At 39.9% G+C, this 19,912-nt stretch overlaps 1 protein-coding gene across 3 annotated transcripts in view; it reads right to left on the bottom strand.

Annotated features, from left to right (window-relative positions):
- The window catches only part of edil3a (EGF-like repeats and discoidin I-like domains 3a), a 101,598-nt gene that overhangs the window by 71,201 nt on the left and 10,485 nt on the right, over window positions 1–19,912 (bottom strand). Inside the window, exon 2 of one of the 3 annotated variants that reach the window (XM_080039053.1) lies at window positions 5,903–5,932. The exons of 1 other annotated variant lie outside the window; for it this stretch is intronic. In XM_080039053.1, the coding sequence (XP_079895179.1) occupies window positions 5,903–5,932 (30 nt within the window). The remainder of the gene's footprint in view (window positions 1–5,902; window positions 5,933–19,912) is intronic. One more of the 3 variants, XM_080039054.1, reaches the window with a different exon arrangement.

The raw sequence follows: 19,912 nt of genomic DNA, 5'->3' as shown, positions 1-19,912 counted from the left end.
ACAATGTATTCCCTGAAAATGAAAATAAACACCACCAGCAATCGTATTATTGTTCTCTCGTTGAAATTAGTAGGCCTCTGGATATGAATTACAAACGCGTTAATCCTATCAAAGTCACACCATTTCAAAGCCAGGACCTGTATCAGTAATAGGAGAGCGGTGGCTAATCAGTTGAACAGAGAAATGTATAATAGCTTTCACAGAGGCCCTGCTCTCTGAGGGAGAGGGGGGGAGCAGGGGGGTGACAGGTTTCAGGGCTGTTTTGACGTGAAGATCCATAGTCGCACTGAGGCTCTCTGACAGCCGCCCTAATGGAGAGCGCATAAAGCAGAAAAAAAAGCAGGGAGGGAATGAGGCGGAGGGGGAAAGGGAAAGAGAGAGTCAAAGTGAGTGTGCGAGAGAGCTAGAGAGAGAGAGTGTGTTTTCTATGACAGCTACATTTAATCCAGGAACGGGTTATTTTTCTGGATAAAAAAGGCTCAAAAACATTACAAAGAAATATTTAAAAAAAAAATTCTTCTGACATTGTGATTTATAGAGCTAGATGTCAATTGCTAACAAAGAACATTTCAAGGTTAGGGAAGCACTGCATACTTTATCACTCCCGATGTGATAAAAAAATAACATCACTACCACACTAAAACTGACACTGTTGGCCATATCAGATTCCATAGTTACATAAGCAAACTAGCACACACACACACACACACACACACACAAACACACACACACACACACACGCACACACACACACACACACAACACTACACAATTAGACATCATCTTAGCATATTATATCAAATTATGACAAGAGTGTATTCAGAAACGAAAGGAAGGGTGGAAGTAACAGGAATGAGAGGACAAAGAACTGGAGATCAAAATACACACCAAAGAACAAAACAAGCAACCTTTCTAAAGAAAATGACAAGGAAGTGGACATGTGGTGTCATCTCTGTCAGTGGTGCTCTGTTCTTAAGAAGTGTGATGTCTGTCTCTGAGATGCACGTCCAGAAAGAAAACATTGGCAGCGTTCTTGTGTGAATGTCAGCTGCTGCTCTGCCTTTACAAGCCAACACTCGCTCCGTGATTGATGTGAGCCTGTGCTGTGGCCGGCACAGGCCCCGCGATACCTTTTCGCTGGCTGCAAAGAGAGTCCAATCAATCAGCTGTGAAAACCAGACCAACGGTTAAACACAGGAAAGCATCCTTTGTTTCCTTCTAGATAAATCACAAAGGCCTGACACGTTTGGGGTTAAGGCTACGTATGTGCTCTTGCATCTCAGCCGACAGCTGTCACAAACATTGGCTTGTAAAAATGTACGAGCAGATGCCTAGGTGCAGTTTAGTGCTTCATTAGACCGCACCTTAGAACTAAGCCCCTTATAAATGATATAGCTTACAACACAAGATTTTACAATGCGCCACTGAAGCTGAAGGGCTTGAGGAATTAAGACTCACTTGATTTCATAAGAGGGCTGTAATTAAGTACTGAGGCTCTTGTTTGTTCCGTTTTTATATTACAGATACACCAGTTATTTATAACAAATGTGAACCAAACTCAGCAGTACAGCTATTTCACTGACAATTAAATTGTAGGGGGAAAAAAAAGGTCTTGGTATACGGCTACACCAGTGTTAAGTGCTTTTTTTAAGTAAAGCAATTTGTACAACCTTTTTGTGTATGGAATGTATATAAAAAGTGCCTTAAATCTAACACTCTTACTAACCGGTCTTCCATCGACAGCTGCACTGGGCAACAGTCCACTAGTAAGACGCAGTACCCCTATTGATAAACCTTTTATGTCAAGATCTTCAGGGCATAATAAAATTACCCAATAGAAATGATTGTCAATGGAAAACGAAACCGTCACCTATGAATTTAATTTCTACTTACGCGATCTGACACAGTGGTGAGTTAACAGTGAAAAGACTGCCCATTAGCCACCTTGTTAACCGTACTAAAACTAAAAATCTTACAACCACACAGACACATTTTAGCTGCCCCAAGAGGATGGAATCTACACTGAAGCTCCTCGGCTATGAGTGTGCACCCAGCCACATCACAGGGAAATCTGACATGGCCTGATTATGTCAAATCTATTTCAACCTAGCCCCCTTTTTCGATGATGGCTTCAGTGGTTCACAGGCTCATGGTCACTGCATCCATCCTTCACCTCGACTGATGAAAGTTGGCACTGTAGCACCAATGTTACCTCAGTGCTCACAGCTTGGGCCTGAATTTGTTCATGCTTTTAGTGAGTCTTTTGCCTCCGGTGCCCTTGTCACTCTTGCCATTTCAGCACTTGACGATTTCGGACGAATGCACCTAGAAATTAAAAGCAGTAGCAATCACGCAAACACACAAATGGTTTGAAAAATGTCAAATAAATATCCAACTGGAGAGGTCACGATGGAAACGGCATCATTCTTGGAAGAATAAGACAAAGGCAGAAATGGAGGTTGACTGGTTAGAGACTAAATGCCATGAGAATGTCAGTGTGTTTTTACTTCCCAAATATATTCTCTCACAACTTAGGCACTTCCCTTATTCTCCCTGAAATGCCAAACTATAATATAATGCATTAACTGAACCCTAATACAATTTAGGATAATCAGACATAGACTGGCTCCAACCTATTCAATGGATAACTACTGTTCTTTGTTCAGTTCAGCAGAGTAACTGTTAGTTATCCACTTAACTGTATGGCTCAATTATGCTTCATGAGGTCTCAGTTGCATTTGTGGTATTCAGAGCTCACTTGCGGCAGCCTCAAGGCTTGTGCTTTTGCATTATTTGTAGGGGCACATGACCTTTTGCAGGGAAATTATACCACACGTGTGATTTGTGCTGCCCCTGCAATGGGCTTTACAAAACGATCAACTTGTGGTTGGTGCGTGGACACCCTCGTGGAGCCTCCTCGAGGAAGTGCACAGAGGCATCAGTAAGCTGCACATGGACTTTGCTTTATCAATGGCAGGATGACTGTTGCTCTTAAGGGACTGATGTTCTGCCAAACATTTAATACATTGTAAGGTTTGTCAGCCTGTGAAACTCATTTCACAAGCAGAGAGAATCCAACGCAGTTAAAACCAGTTCCCATGAACTGTATGCTAGTTCAAGCAGACACATATTAGACACATAGCAAAAAATAAACATAAACTCAAGTTTAACAGGACGTTAGGCAAGGAATATGTTAAATATAAAATGTGATATTTGCATGAAGCATTGGATAGTGTGCAATGGTGAGTGTTTTGGTTATTACAATGGCAATACAACAAAACACATCAAGCCAAGGACAAGTTGTGAAACAGGTAATGGGCTTGGGAGGAAGGAGACCTCATCTCATAGATAGTAGCAGGCAGATGGAAACTATTATAGCACTCTCTCTTTTCCTCGATAATTAATATGCTGAGCTACTCAATGCAGATAAATGCAGTTTCTCCTTAGGGCAGTGTATTCTGCACATGATGGGTTCATAGGCTGAACTCCACTAATGGATGTTGAAGAGGCAACATGTTTCTTAATGTGGATACTTATGTGGAATATTAGAGTCTTGTGATACATGAAAGACCAGCGCCTATTAAATTAATTTCCTGATTGAAAAAGTGTAATGAACTGTGTGTGTGTGTGTGTGTGTGTGTGTGTGTGTGTGTGTGTGTGTGTGTGTGTGTGTGTGTGTGTGTGTGTGTGTGTGTGTGTGACTGTGTATTCTCAATTATATAAAAAAAAATATGTTTATTTTTAACTTGAAGTTTCAAGTTCAAATTTGAGAAACACTAATGGAACTACTTTATTTCATGACATTAAAATGACAGCCTTCCACTACAACTAAAAAATAAAACATTAAGAAAGGTAAGGCATTTGGGCAAACTGTATGCTACCTACATTCATCATTTGTATTCAGTGTACCATTCTGTTGAACCATTGCTATCTCAGTAAAAAGGTAATAGCATGGTATGATTTTCCATTTTGTACAATATGAACAGACGGTCCAAGATGTAAGGAAAGGGTCCCACCTTGTGTAGATAACATTTTGCCAATTTTCTCGTTTTTCTATTCCATTGGGACGGGGACGGGGGGAGTGGGGGGGGGCTAAATGAAATCCTCTATTGTGTAACCCTACGCACATAGCAGATTTTCTTTCTCAACCTTAAACTTTCATTTTTAAATACAGCTTCAGATTCCTCGTAGAGGGTGAGCAAATGTGCATGGACTATACTGAAATACAACCAAACCAGTATAGACATGGACAAAGAGATAAACTGAACACTTAAATAAAAACAGGCCTAACATGCGGAACAATAATCCCATTTGGAAATTTGCATACGAAGGCTGTGACTACGTAGATTAAGGATATGAAGGCTGTGAAAGAGCAGCTGATAGGCGAAAATCTTCAAACCTGTCACAAGTAATTTGGCCTTCTGCATCAGCCTGTCCTCTTTTCTTTCCAAGTCCAGTTCCAGGTCAGTGATCACAAGTCACACCTAATTCCGGTCATTTTCAGATCGGTTAATTATTTCTTGTCCTTTTTTGCCACAGTCTTTCTGTTTTTCGGAAATGTGTACTGTAGACAGAATAAAAAGCTTTGGACATACTTTGGCTCCAGGAAGTATCGCTGTTATTCTAACAAAGCACGACTGGTAATATATTTATCTATCTGTAAATAAGGTACATAATGTAACGCACTATAGTCTGCCTATGTGGTACATTAATGCAACTAGACAATTGCATTTGAACTACACATTCTGACTTTGGTGATAAAGTTGACATTTAAATATAAAATGACAGTTTTCTTTTTTGCATGCCATACATTCATTAATTCATTTAAGTTGAATTGAACAGATTTATAACCAAAATGACCTGAACAGAGTCTGAGATAACACTAAGCTCAGCATTACAAAAACAATACATTGTTTGATTTCTAGGGTATTAAGGATTAATTTAAATAAATCATCCTTGTTTTAACCCATTTGATCTCAACTAAACCAGCAGAGATTAATATCAATTAAAGAAATGTAGACAAAGACAATTAGATGCAGAGTATGTACTTAGAACCACCATGAAGTTTGTATTCAGTTGCAGCACCTCCCCGGGATGGGAACTGACATTTTAATTGGATCACTGATGATGATGAATCAGGTCCTTGTTTACTGTTGTCCTCTGCGGTCTTGTTTTTGTAATGAAACTTTTGTTATATTAGTTTAATAATGAGAAGCGGTACTTCTGAAAACCAAATACGCTCTCTGAGGAAGAGGATTTGGAAAGGAAGTGTCTGGGTAGGATCTGTGGGATAATTCTCAGACCCTACCCATTACATGTAAACACTTAGAGCAGCACAACAGCCACTCAGTGTACTCCTAAGGGAATGGTCACAGTGTACAGTCAGACTGATGACTAATGGAGATCATTAAGGGATGCAATGATTTTTTTTTTAAAACAACATGGTTTTGAGATGTTGAAATTGATGTGTATCCTACAATTAAGTTAATGGAGTGTTTAAGTCAACGCTCACAGACGCACACACATTAGCAATGGTTTACTAATGTATGCTCAGTACTCAGGTATTTAGTCCATTTCATTTGCATGAAAAGCAATACAGCTAAAGCAATCACTGCACTCAACTATAGTGTTAGGTTCTGGAAACAATCTAAAAACTAGGGCTTCTCTTGAGTCACTCTTTTACAGGAGGTTTAGATGAAGTCTTTATGAACTGAATTACAAAATGATATAATCACAAGTGATCAGTGAGTCGATGCAGGAATTAAGAGTCTGTTGTGATGACCGAAACAGCTCTCCCTTTTTCTATCTATCACACACAGACACACACACCCACACACACACACACACACACACACACACACACACACACAAATGAACATTTCCAAGCATAACAATTTCCCACCTGCTGAAGTTGGTTCCTCACCATCTGCTGCTGTTGAGAGACACACAGAGGAGGAAAAGAGGGACGGGAGAGGGGAAGAGAGAAAAAAAGGTATTAGCTTTATCACATCCATGTCACAGTATTCAGTGCTGCTGCAGCTGCATGTAACACTGCTGATTCAACTGTATCATTCATCGCACTGTAGCACACTACATAGGGATCCCAGGGAGTGTACAGTAAGTAACGCCAGACACGCCTGCTGCCTGTAGGGTGCAAGATCCTGCCAGCAGAAATACTCACTACACACTGCCGCCTTGGAAAGTGCAACCTGGCACTGTGTCACAGCCCATCCCCCATTCATAAAAGCCACTGTGCTATGTCCTGGTCGGTGGCCTCTGACTAATATGTGTTCATCATTATGGACTAGCCCCTGTGGCACACTTGGTTGCTGCATCCCTGGCCCTTGCCCCAGTCGGGCTCTGTGGCTAAGATTTGGCCCATCTGAGATCATTACCACAACATTCTATCTCTATCATTACTTGTAAAATTGGCCTGAAAAGCTAAACAAATAAAAAAGAAAAGAAAAGAAAAGAAAAGAAAAGAAAAGAAAAGAAAAGAAAAGAAAAGAAAAGAAAAGAAAAGAAAAGAAAAGAAAAGAAAAGAAAAGAAAAGAAAAGAAAAGAAAAGAAAAGAAAAGAAAAGAAAAGAAAAGAAAAGAAAAGAAAAGAAAAGAAAAGAAAAGAAAAGAAAAGAAAAGAAAAGAAAAGAAAAGAAAAGAAAAGAAAAGAGCTACAGAAGCAAAAGACATCAGATCAATTGGATGACAAATCCAAGTGACTGTTTTTTGTGGATGATCAGAAATGTGTTTCTGGATTAAACCCATTCCCTAGGAAGGGCATATTGGATGATAGATGGGAAAATGGACAAACATGAATGTATTGGGATTTGGTGCTCTGATGACCATATCAAATATGCATGTCTGTCATTCCTCAGTAGCTAATGATACTGCCGACCAATGAGCCAGCTTAATTATAGCATTGTTCAATGTCATCATGTGCATGTTTTCGTCCATAGCGTTGAATACTAATTAGACATTACTAGATGGAGGGGGTTAAGGCCATGTACATTATGAAGGAGACAGTTATGGATGCCAGCATGTCAAGCAAGAGCAAATGCATCCAAAACCATAGGCAAACTATTGAAGACCCATTTCCACTAATGGCACAGAGAAACATGCAAAGGGTAGATTTCTCTCCTTTTTTACAAACCTAACACCCGTTCTCAGTCAGTCTGCATTCCATGTGGCATTTTTCGATGGGAAAATAAGATCACTTCACAAGAGGCTCTCAGATGGTTTAAAACCAAACTTTTATGTTACCAACCTAATTTAATGTAGTCCTTTGTTTCGGGGGGGTTGAGGGGGGGGGTGTCTGTATTCAGTTATCCTACTACATTTCTAGCAAGACAAGCTGACATGACTGTTTTGACAAACGTGGGACACCCCCTGGAACAAATGATTCCAACTCTATTGGCAGGCATGAATCCTTTCTCAGCAACTACAAACTGTTTCAAAAGTGGGACAATTATTCACGTAGACAACATTGTGATAAACAGACTGAACCGCAGCCATAAACACTGCTTTAAATGTGAGAGACATAACTCCAATTGAAGTCGTGGGGAGCCAAAACCAAAGCCTTTTTCCCAACCTCTCATCTGTCTGGCAGTAGAGGCTCCCCAGTGTTTTCCCAAGCACATGGGTCAATGTAATCCCTACACCAAGCACATTCCACGCTTCACATACTGTAGTGTGGTTTCACTTCTGCCATTTCCTATCCCCTCTCTTACCATAGGGGTCAAGACGCAGGCATCCAAGCCCACACATACTGTATATGGTGCACAAACACAATTACACACCCACAGAGAAAAAAAGAAAGAAGAGAAGGAAAACCAACATACGCCTCCTAGTGCAGACAACTTCACACCCACACACAAACACACACATACTGACAAGACAGTGAAACATGAAAGGAATGTATTGGTTTTATCAAAGGGTTGAAGTGGTGAATCTTAACAGAACATAAAATATTGTTAGTTTGTGTTAGTTGTACAATACACTGCGCTTGTTGGGGACTTAAACACCACAAGCTGGTTGCATTACACGGCTTATTTCCCATGGAAAGGACCATCACTATTTGGATATTACTGGAACATGTATTAAATATTTGATAGACTAGAAAAAGAGACAAGTGTTTCCCTTTAATGAAATAGTGACTCAGCACACACTTGTTACTAGTCGGTCACCTGTACGGTGTAAACGCCTCTATAGGGCACAGTTGAACACAAAACTGACTAAATGGCACATACATGCATGCAATGTGTAGAAGGCAAGTCAAATGTGTTTGATCGCTCCAAGAAACACATAAGGGCCTGTGTTTCCCGCATAGTTAATGCTGCATATTTTCCATGAGTCAATATGGGTTTCTTTACATCATACCATGCCTACCATGACATACCATTAAGAAATGGCTTCACAGACTATATGTTTGACCAATAGCTTGTCTGTCTCCCCTCCCCCTCGTTGAAGCTACTGTAACATACATACTGGTGGGAACATTCAGAATATTGTTTTAAAATGCAATGCCACAAAAGACATAACAAATAGCAGCAGGCAGTATATTACTAGAGTAGTAGGGAAGTGATACTAGGACTTTTGCTATTAAAGAAAAAAGTAAGTTTGTTTAAGTCAAAACATAACTGACAACATTTGCCTCCTGTTAAGTACATTATTGAAACATTTATGTTCATAAAATCCTGAAGATCTAACATGTTTCAATTTACCTCCCCATAAAAGTGGTCATGAAAGTCAAACCAGTCTGTTTCACACAGCACTGGGTCTATCTATAAACACATATATAAGGAATCTTAAAATCATGATTTACCACGCAAGTGTGCCTGATTCACTGTCATCTTAAAAAGAGCTGTGATGTAAACACAAACAATAAGCTGTTGGTGCAGTTCATCATCAAAAAGGGTTTAAAAACCCAACTATGTTCACACATACGAGCTATACAGTCTACACAACATCAGACGTCTTATGTTAAAATTACCCATTATTTAGCGACAAAAAATCTTGCTAATAAACAAATTATTGCTATTTATTTAATCAACTGGATGTGTTGCATGGGACATATTTTTGTTTAACAGAGGTTAACTCCAGGTGCCAAGAGTTTAGGACAATGCAATTCCTGGGGTTATAGTCCTAATGTAGATATAACGATACAGTTAATAGATGGACACAAACACAGACATCCATTACCTAACATATTGCTCCAGCATGTACAACAAATATGACAAATATCTTGAGACACTAATACATTTATGAAACATTGGAGGTTCTGGTGATGACTTATTTAAATTGACCCACCCCCTTCCCAGGAGAAGGTCCTGTGTTGCACCATGAGCGTCCATCCTGCTGGGACATATTGGTTTAATCTGAATGACAGCCGGATGCCAGTAATAACCATCCATAATCTAAATGGGAACCAGTCAGCGTACCCAGCACTAGGCCAATATGACCTCAAGGTGTTCAGTGGAGATAGAGGAGGTTGGTGTGCAGGACAGACAACTCATGCAACACACACACACACACACACACACACACACACACACACACACACACACACGGAGGATGATGTATCATATGCATATATATTAAGACTTGAAGGACGGCAAAAGTGCATCACTCTACCCCTTTAATGAGACTGCATTTGCTGTGGTGCTGTTTCCCAGACACAGAGCTGTTCCTGTGCATCAAGCAGGTGAATCCTCATGTGTCTGGGTGAGACATGAACACAACTCATTCAAAAAACTGTAATCGTATAAATCTATTTATAGTAAATCTATTATGGGAACCAGCGACTGTTTCATGATGTCGGGATTGATGGCATTGACCTGGTGAATAATATGTACACTTGAAAGGTTGTGGAAGAACTTTGTTTTAAGTTTGAATTATATACAAATACACAATTTTACATATAGACATAAGACATACATAGACATATTTTACATAAGACAATAGTTGAAGTAAAACTGTTTGTCTTTGGAAGGTTTTAAGTTAATGGACAATGGAGGTTGTCAAAGTCAATTCAGACAGATAATTGTGCATAATTCGTCCGTTGAAGATTATTGAATAATTTTCCTTTTTACTATTCGATGAGTTGTGTGCAAACATCCCAGTATATTCTTTAAAGTAGTGTAGGCCCTAGCTGAAACTTGATTACATTCCATCACAGCAGTGATCAGCTGAGACGCAACAACTGGGAACCCCCACAACTACGCCTGGAAAAGCAGTACAGTCGAGCTCCATCCAACCTGATAGCTCTTACCTTCACAGCCAGTCGGCCCAAGACAAGTCAAAAACAATCTGGGTAATGGATCGTACTCCCATTTAGCAGCGTAGCATCAAGAGTGACAGTCAGCTGTCACTGCTAATGCTGCCCAGACACCACTCGATGGGGCTGACAAATTCTGTTTGTGTCTGTACGGGTGTCTCTTGTACATCTCAAGCAGTAAAACTTTTTGTTGGGAGTTTTCATGTTCCTTGCCAGCATCTGGCAGTGAGCAGGATATATGGGCTGTTTTAATAACGATACAGTAGTTTGAACAAGACAAAATCCATAAAATGATCACACAAAGCAGTTTAATTTGCAGGCAGGGTTGCATTTAATTACTGCCTGACTCAAGTTGCAGTTTAAAATGTTCCATGTGTTTGCAGCCATTAATGATCAGCAGTACTTTTGTCACAATCAACTTGCCAGACGGCTGCAACATAAGAATGATGTAAAGTGTTATTGGCCAGCTGAAATAGTAATAGTACGCAAGTTATCTTTAAAATAACAATTCAGCTAATCAGCATTTACAGTTTCAGTTTATAATGACACTACATATTGCATTGCATGATTAAGGAGCTCAGTATAGCTGGCAGTAAACACCATACATATATTGTCTTTTTCTGAAAGAACATATACAAACAAACAATGTCTAAAGTGGTTGATTGCAAATGAGGAATTAAAAAGCTGCACATTGGCACATATGGCAAACAGTGTACATGTGCTACATACGCACCACATGTATCACCTTTCTTTGTATCCCCTACCCACACACACATGCAAACACACACACATTCTGAACTCCAGCAGATGCTCACTGCACATCCATCTCCCACATAGCATCACCCTTAAAAAGAGTTTGTTCCATCACAGCAGTGCTTATCAACATTAAATCATCTTGCCATGGAGTGGGTGGCTAGCTAGCTGTGAAATGACTCACAGACACAATACCAACACTAATTAGGGAGGCATTGCTGCTGTTCTTCCAACTAATGACAAGGAAGTGCAGTAGCATATCGCTCTATATCAAGTGGAGTGTTATACAGTCTCTCTCTACATAAATAACCCATCCATCCACATTCTATTATTTTGTCACCAGAGCAGGTGTGCAGGGTAATGTTCTCTGTTAATGAATGGCTCTTTGACACAACAAATGGTAATAAAGTAAAACAATAAACCAGGAGACCAGGATGAGATCAGGGATTTATTCTGACACAAACTATGACTGCGGAAAGGTTTAAAATATACAATAGTGTTCCTTCCTTCCTAATGCAATGTGGCAAGCACTGCTCAATAAAGCAGCAATTGATGACATGTTTCAAGATTCTAATATTAGTCCTAATGATTTGCCTTCTATACACACTATACTGATCTTAAAAAATGTCATTGCAGTTTCTGTCATGCAGTAAACGGGAAATAGAACTTGAGTCGTCCAATTACGCCTGGTAAATGATACAAAGGTGAAAAACGAGTCCTCTCTTCTTAGCAAATTACAATTGCCAATTGTAAAATTTCAAAAATATGAAACATATCTTTCAGTTATTAGTTGTATTTCTTAATGTGGTAGTTTAACTAGCAGGCAAAAGAAACAGGGAGACTTAATCAGTTTTCACTGTGAATCTGTGTTGGCTTCGAAAACAAATGGTAACCTACTTACAATGTTGAAATTAAATAGCACTTGTAAAAGCAGTGATCTTAGAGTCAATTTCCTTTGAGAAGTTAGTCAAATGAAATAACCATAACACTGTTCAGACCAACACCATATCAGATACTTTAAACTGTGTGTGATTTCTTGAGGAGGGGATGTTCAGTCAAATTCAGTAAACCATCAAATTACTATTCCAAGCAGATCATAAAAAAAATAATAACACATTGGTTTAGACCGTCTACAGGGAAGTGTTTTTATAATGAGCACAGACGTGTCCATGGCCTGATTCATACTGGGTTTTTGACAAGCAATCAATATGTTGTTTGAAGTCTTCTCGTAAGTGTCAGTGTGCAAAGCGATATATGTTCTCTATACTGCTATGGTCAGTATTGATTGGACATACACTATAGGAGGCTACCTCAAGAAAACAGAGATAGATAAAAATGTACTGTTTTTTGAACACATTCTGCGATTTTTATAACAGAGTACGTCGTATGTCATCAAGATAAAAAAACTTATTTTGCGAATAAATTATTGCTTTTCTTCCAGAAATTATGTTAAACTGAATGACAGTTTTTGCACTGTTTAATGAGCAACAGCCAGATCCCTTGAAAAGGAGGCTGATATGCATGGCAGTGCAGCAATCCTTCATTTTCAGCACAATTCCTTTTTGTCTAGATCTTATAACCATCTATATATGCCTTAAACCCCTTCTCATATTTGGGAAAACAAAATTATGGTAAACTGCTGTTATAAAACACGTATCATATGCCACACATGCCGTATGTGGTCAGATCAAAACCTCAGCTTCACTTTCATTTTCCAAGACATATACACAAAAGGTCTCCCCTACCAGGACAAATGCATATCCATTTGATCAGTGTATCAAAATAAATAATGCACATAGGGATTATGACCACAACTGTGCCAAGAAAAATGGAGGTGGGAGGATAGAGGAGGAAAAATTAAAAGAAGCAGAAACAGTAGAATTTAGCACTACAAGCCAAGGAGCTGAGGCCTCCATACGAGACAAATCTCGATCAAGGAACAGTTCAGATCAAAATTATATTGCTGTCCACATAACCTTCGGGTATGTATGTCAAATTCAACCAATACGACCAATAAACAAAAGCAAATAAGCTCCCAGGCTGCAAAAGCACACGGACCCCATTATGTTGCACAAGCTGTTTACAGAAATGTAATAGTAATTTTTTTACCCTTTCAAATCACAAACCACCATTTGCTTCAATTACCTGGAATGGGACTCCAAAGGTTATCTCATATTGTCTCTGAAAAGAGAACTACATTACAGTAATCTTTTTTTTTTGTAAAGTATGACCATTATTTTAAGAATGTAAAAGAGGGACACTTAATCACCTGTAAAGACATATGAGAAATTATGTGATACACCAAGCTTTTCATACTTGCTTTGTCATTTGCGTCAACGATATAGCTGCCATCAATGCTGTCTGTAAAGGCTGCATATTTGGGTCACATTGCTTTTACGCACTTTATTTCTTAAGTGCTCTTTAAATTGTTGTAGGCCATGGATTTTGCATAAGAAAGGGGTGTTTAAAGGTCATTTAGAAAACTATTCCAATATGCAGACCTGCTTTATATTCAACTGAGGGGCCTATGGTAGTAGAACAGTCCATGCAGAGTTCTGTCTTAATAAGCAACAGGAACCAGATCAATGTTAGTCACCTGAATTGAATATAGTCGATCAATCCGAACAGGCAATAGTATTGATGAAAAAGCTGAAAGCAGCGTGTGCTTTAGTGGGGCTGAGCAATGTGTTGATAGTGTGCCGTGTTAAAATGCTAGAAACGTCCCTACACACACACAAATATTTATACTGTTATTCAAACCACTTTCATAGAATTTATGAGAGCATATAGGTCAAATAACAGCCAGCCATCGATCAAGTGATTTTTTCTTCCATTGTGTAGCCTATTGTGTTGTTCACCAAATGACAAAGAATCCAAACTTGAAAGCGTGAACTGGTTCTTTGTTTCCTTGCCAAGTGTGTATCTGAAGTGTAATTTGTTCACATCAAAGAAGGGAAGAGAGAACCCTGACTCATTCCACTGTATTCCACATTGTTAGTGTAGAAAGGGAGGAGGGGTAAAGCTCTCACTCCTCCTAATTGGATGTAATAGCCAGAGGGAATAAGCTTGCTTTGGCCTCAGGGAGGGGAAAGCAAGGAGAGAGAGAATGTGTTGAAAGACGGCAAAACATGGCTAAACATCTGTGGAAGAGACAGACAGTATGGCCCTGGTGAGCTGAACATGTACACTACCTTGTTAAAAAACAGCTCTATACAGATGGGGAAAAAACTGAAAATAAAAAGAAATGCAATTGCAAGGGGCCAGAGAGAGCTTTAAAAGCATTGTCATCAAACACATGACATGGGTAGTGAGAACAGAGAGCTTGCTGGCCGCTAAGTTTGTGAGAGCTTTTGGAAGGACCTTGTCGACAGAGAAGAGATCTAGTTTTCTGTGTCGAGGACAATTTGAAGATGATGTGCTCCTGTGCTCCTGTGAAGGCACTCAAAAGGCAGTCCTTTGAACTTCCAGTTTTAGAGGTCAAGTAATTTCCATAGCTAGTACAACTGAGGTAGAATGGACCAGTATTAATATTTAGATGGGTCAACCCAGTGATACTCTCATTTAAAACAGGTCGGAATCCGTAAGGGACATTTCAGATTGAAGTCATTTCACTGCAGTGAATTGACACACTCAGCAATGATGCTCATTCGCCTGGTACTACCAGACCATCGTCTGGAACTGCTGTAATTGGCAAACATTCACTCACTTGGAGGCAGGTGTCTGTTGAAGTTTAAAACTATTGGATCTGCTCAGTGCCACTCTGGATTAGCCAACCAATCGCGTTTGGTTGTGACATATGTCATGAGCCGGCTTCTGACGGTGCGTTCCAGTTGTACAGGGAACTCGGAAATGTCCAACTTCACTACATATTGTAGTCTATGGATCTACCGGTACCTGGCAACGGTAACTTGCTAGAGCCTAACGTTTAGTTATTTGGAAGAGAAATGTTGTAAGCGTCCATACTTTCCCGAGCAGATGCACTGGAACACAGACAGGTCAGAACTCGGAACTACCAAGTCGGAAATTTCCGAGTTCTGAGTATAAAGGAACGCAGCATTCAACTGAAACTGGAGCGCAACTTTGACGTCATCGTTCTCAGCCACTTCCTCTGTTCGCTGATTGGACACTCAGAAATTTGTTCGAGCAAAATCCCACTAATACGCCCATCCCCAGACTGACTACTGAAGGGAAAATTAAATTTGGGCGGAAGTAGGTGGGCAGGCAGAGCCAGGCTAGATGCTCATGGCTGCACACTCAATCTGTGCAAAGTTTTTGTGTAGAGCTCAACTGTGTGGAACTTTTGAATTTGCTCAGTTGAACGTCTAAACAGTTCATATTTTTGAGGTACAGAGGAAAATCTGTTTCCATCATAATAGCCGTGTAAGATCATCCAATTGTATGTAACGCTGCTACTGGGAGTATAAACAGATGCACTGAAATTATGTGGGAAGGTGCCCAGCCAGTCACACGACATGAGAGAAAATGGGACAAATAAAGCTATGGACAATATTTCTCTGAAACCGGCATCTAAAAGACAGTATTGGGGGGCGGGGTTCAGTAGTCAATAGAATAAAACAAAAAAATGAATTTACCTCAAACAAATACATTCAAATAGATAACCAGAGACACTGATCATTTGGAATGTCCCATGGCCAGACACCTTAGCCTAGTATACACACTGGCAATGTCAAAATGTATTTAACTTATGCCCAGTTATGTTATAGACTGCTCAACAATTTGAAGTCACATTGTCAATAACACAATGTACATTCTTATTTTACCAAGATGCATTTATTTATGTATGGTCTGAGCCAGCACAAACTTTATTTTTTTAAGTTCATCTTGTGCATCTGTTGTTGGAAATTAAACAATGTTGTGTTACAACTCCATCACCGCTCCGACCACCACATGACATATGATGTAAGCTCTGGCCAAAACCTACAGCAGCAAAGGCACAGAAAGAATCAGCCACCATACTTAACTTGGTGTGGTTGAGCCTTGGTCACTGTGGGGTTCAATACTTTACCCAACAATCATCATCTCATATAGGCTTGCACACAAAGACATCTCTTTGGAGTCCTTGACACAAAACAACTCATGTTGCCAAAAACGCCTCCAACCATAGCACTCAAAAGGAGTAGGGATCTCTGTTTCAAGCCAGAGGTATTCCCTCCTCTTAAGTCTGGGTAGGCGCAAACCACTTTCTCTGAGAAATGCTTTCATTTGGGGAGACCACCTCCACCGCTCCTCTGACTTCATAGTGGGAGTAAACCACATTTACTTTTCAGACAGTCTGTGCAGCGATATAATCCCACAGGAGACCTACATTTGAGTTAATACCATCAGGGCTATGGTGCATGGTGTGGTTAAGACCTTATGTGCTCAGACAAAGAGAGTACAAGACCAACTTGAAGGGAGGGGTTAAATATAAACAAAACAAACCTTGCTAGGAAAAATCTGGTCCCCCATTCAGCCTTCTACTGCTCTCATTACTGTGCATCCTGCCTCAGCCAACTATAAGCTTCGTGGAGGTGCACAGAGGGCTTTCGTCTGAGGATAAGATCGATACCTCTCCTCATCATGGGCCAGGGGCAACGATAATGCACTCAGCCTGGAGGGTTCACAGGCAATGGAAGGAGCCTGGGACCAAGGACTATAGCTAGCCTGACTTGAAACCGTTACCCATGTACAGTATGAACCATGAAGTCACAAAGGGATAGAAATCTGCGATGGTTCCAAATCTATGTTGACATTTTGCTGTAGATGCAGAAATGTTATGGTATTAAAATACTGTATATTGAACTAACTCCCCAAAAGTGATTAAAATGAACATTATGTCACACTATAAATCACCATTAAAAGGACCTGATGCAGTAGTGGCACCTAGTATAAATGTTATGGGGTAATTATTAACTGCCTGCATCATGCCCCATATTATGAATGCCAGATTCATCTAGTGGTTAAACACTGGAGTTGGCCACCTTTAGCACACAACCTCCACTGGGCAAAACCCAGGTGGCCCAACCGTTCAGGTTCAACACAATAGACTAAACCTGAGCCTTTTATCAACAGCATCCAAACATTACACTGCAGATACAATAAAATACTGCGACCACAACTTTAATTTCATACGTTTGCTAAACTCTGAACTCCATTAGCTGCTGTTACATTTTAAAGCAATTTATTTTACCGTATGTGCAGTTAACAAATAAATGCCAGAGACTTTACTGCTAGGACAGCATTAATGAAAAACAAAGTACAGCTACCCCCCAAACTATACAATCAACACTAGTCATTTATGAAAGGAAGTAATCTTTAGAAAATATGCATGCCTTTAAATTCTAATTAGTACAATTATTGTTTTACTACTTCAGTTATCATTAAAGCTTATAGTAAAAATATAATCCTTGGAAACACTCTCTGTGGATGTGTGCGTGCGGGCGTGTGTGCCCGTGTGTGTGTGGCTGTGAACCTTTGTCTGTTGTAAATCACGGACTGACAGAAAAACATACCATCAAGGTCGCCTGACTGTGGATAGTGTTAATTAACATAACATATGATTGTTCAAATCCATCCTCTTTCAGGTTTTTGCTAATTAGGAGTCAGCTCAGCTCATCTGGGTGGTAAACATGTCACAGGATTCTGTTCAATATTGCCATTACATGGTGAGAGTAAATTCACTTTGGAGATGCATTTGAAATTTTAATTGTTATGAGACCATAGCTGTGATGCAGAGTTTGTGATTTCTTCTGCTCACAGGCACCGTTTGATCTTGCACCATTGATCTACACATTATTGTGGAATTGTACAGGTCCTATTAAAAAACCAAGCCATGGATATCTGGGAACACACACACTTTCGGTCTAAAGGGGAGTGGTGATTATCAAATGCATTCTGTTGCTCATGTTGAGTGTGAGCTACAGTATGCCTGACCCCTCCCTCCCCCTAATATCCACTGGACAGCTTATGGCTGAATTCAGGTTTTTCCAACAGACCCCTCCTCCTCTCCCTTCTCTCTGCCCCCACCGTCGACTTTCTCTGCATGCTCATTACAGATGCCCTAGATTGCTTGTGAGCCAAGAGCGCCTCGCTAGCCTCATTACAAACTTGGAACCCTCCCTTATTTTGTACCTTTTTTCCAGACAAGATCTCCCACATTCATGCTCGTATCCCAGAAGTAGCATACGAAGATTCATCAAACATGTATGAAGAAGTGGAGCTCGCATCTCATCTGGATCTTCACAGTAACCGTGTAGGAGGAAGGTGTGAAGGAAAGCACCAGTGCAGACTAACAGGGGAGGAAAGCAAGAGGAGCGAGGGGATATAATGCATTTCGCATTATAACTGTGTCACTAATTCACAGGATTCATGCATATTCAACAGCACATAAAGGCTTTTTTTAAAACCCTGTTCGTTAAATGTTTAACTCATTAGCTCTCTTGTTGTTATGATCCTTTCAATGTGGCATTTTGGATGAAAGGAAAATGATGCGACACAAATACACCCTGAAAGAGCAACCCTGTGATTCAAAATTCATTAATTTCAAGGGTGCACTACGGCAAATTAAAAAGGTTGTTTTGTTACTGTCTTTTTTTATGGGTGTGCATGCAGGAGACACAGACACACAAAAGGCTTCAAAGAACAGACATACATTTGATAAGTCAAGGAAAAGTACTTAATTGCAAATTACTTTTATATTATTACATACTGTATGTTTATTTGCAATACATTAAACATTTAGGGATATACGCACATTTTCTACAAAAAGAGATAGATGAGAAGATCAATAACACTAATAGCTGGAGCCAGTTGCCAGTTAGCTTAGCTTTGCATATCTTAACATGTTCCATTTCATGTTGGGTTGTGTGCCGGAATACTTCTTGGACATTGGAGTCGTGAGTTTCTGGAATCTCTAAGCTCACTGTGACACGAAGATGCCTTGACATAGTCCTGACCTGCGCATAACCCCTTATAAAACAACCAAATAGATTAAGGGAAATAAAATTAGCTCATGGTTAGTTGGCTCCCGCTACATATTCACCTGACATATAATGAGAATGGCATCTGATTGTGTAATTCCTGTCAACAGAACAAATATGCAGGTTTCCCGAAATGTCCATCTATTCCTTTAAAATCTCTTCCGAAAGCCGTCTTTCACGGAACGCGTATTACTTAAATGTGCCTCATCACAGCGTTTTAACAGCTATCGTTCCAGTTTATTTCAGACAGATTGGCTTTAATGGACCTCGTATTGGTCATAAGGTCACCTATACCATTACAAAAGACGGCTCCACTGCTCACTGTCTCACTGAAAAGCAGGCATTTCATACATCACTTAGTGGGAATTTGAACAGGGTACTAGTTGTTAAAGCTGCATGTGATGTTGCTCTATTAAACTATGTAAGAAGAACATGAAGAAGTAGCTACAAAACATCTTCTTATCCTTGTTCCACTCACACTGGCTGTCCTCCTGAGCTGTGCATTGTGTTTACTGAAAAGGGCAGGCCTTGACAAATTGAATGTATTCATCCTGCTTACCTCTTGGTCAAAGAAAATCATGTAGCAGTTGCTACTTTCTCAAAGAGCCTCAGTGTTGAGCAAGACACTGCTCAGTGAACCGTTGCTTGAGTAGTAATGTGCAGGCAAGGGTCACCTAATATTTTACTGTAGATACTTACAGTATTAGTGAGTTTTGTCTCGCTTTGAAAAAATAATGTTTACATTGTAGAAGGAACATTGAGCAGTAAAATGCCGATCTCCCTTCTACTCACAAATATTGTAAATTAGTATCTGATGTCTAACTGAACGACAGCTTAAGCCATGAGCAGGCATCTGCAAAATAAGTACAAACATACAATTCCAATACACAGTGCAGGCAAAACGTATC

The sequence above is a fragment of the Ammodytes marinus genome, assembly GCF_949987685.1.
Source record: "Ammodytes marinus genome assembly, chromosome: 2".
Lineage (NCBI taxonomy): Eukaryota > Metazoa > Chordata > Actinopteri > Uranoscopiformes > Ammodytidae > Ammodytes > Ammodytes marinus.
The sequence above is the reverse complement of the archived record's forward strand: the minus strand, read 5'-3'. Positions and strand labels throughout refer to the sequence as shown.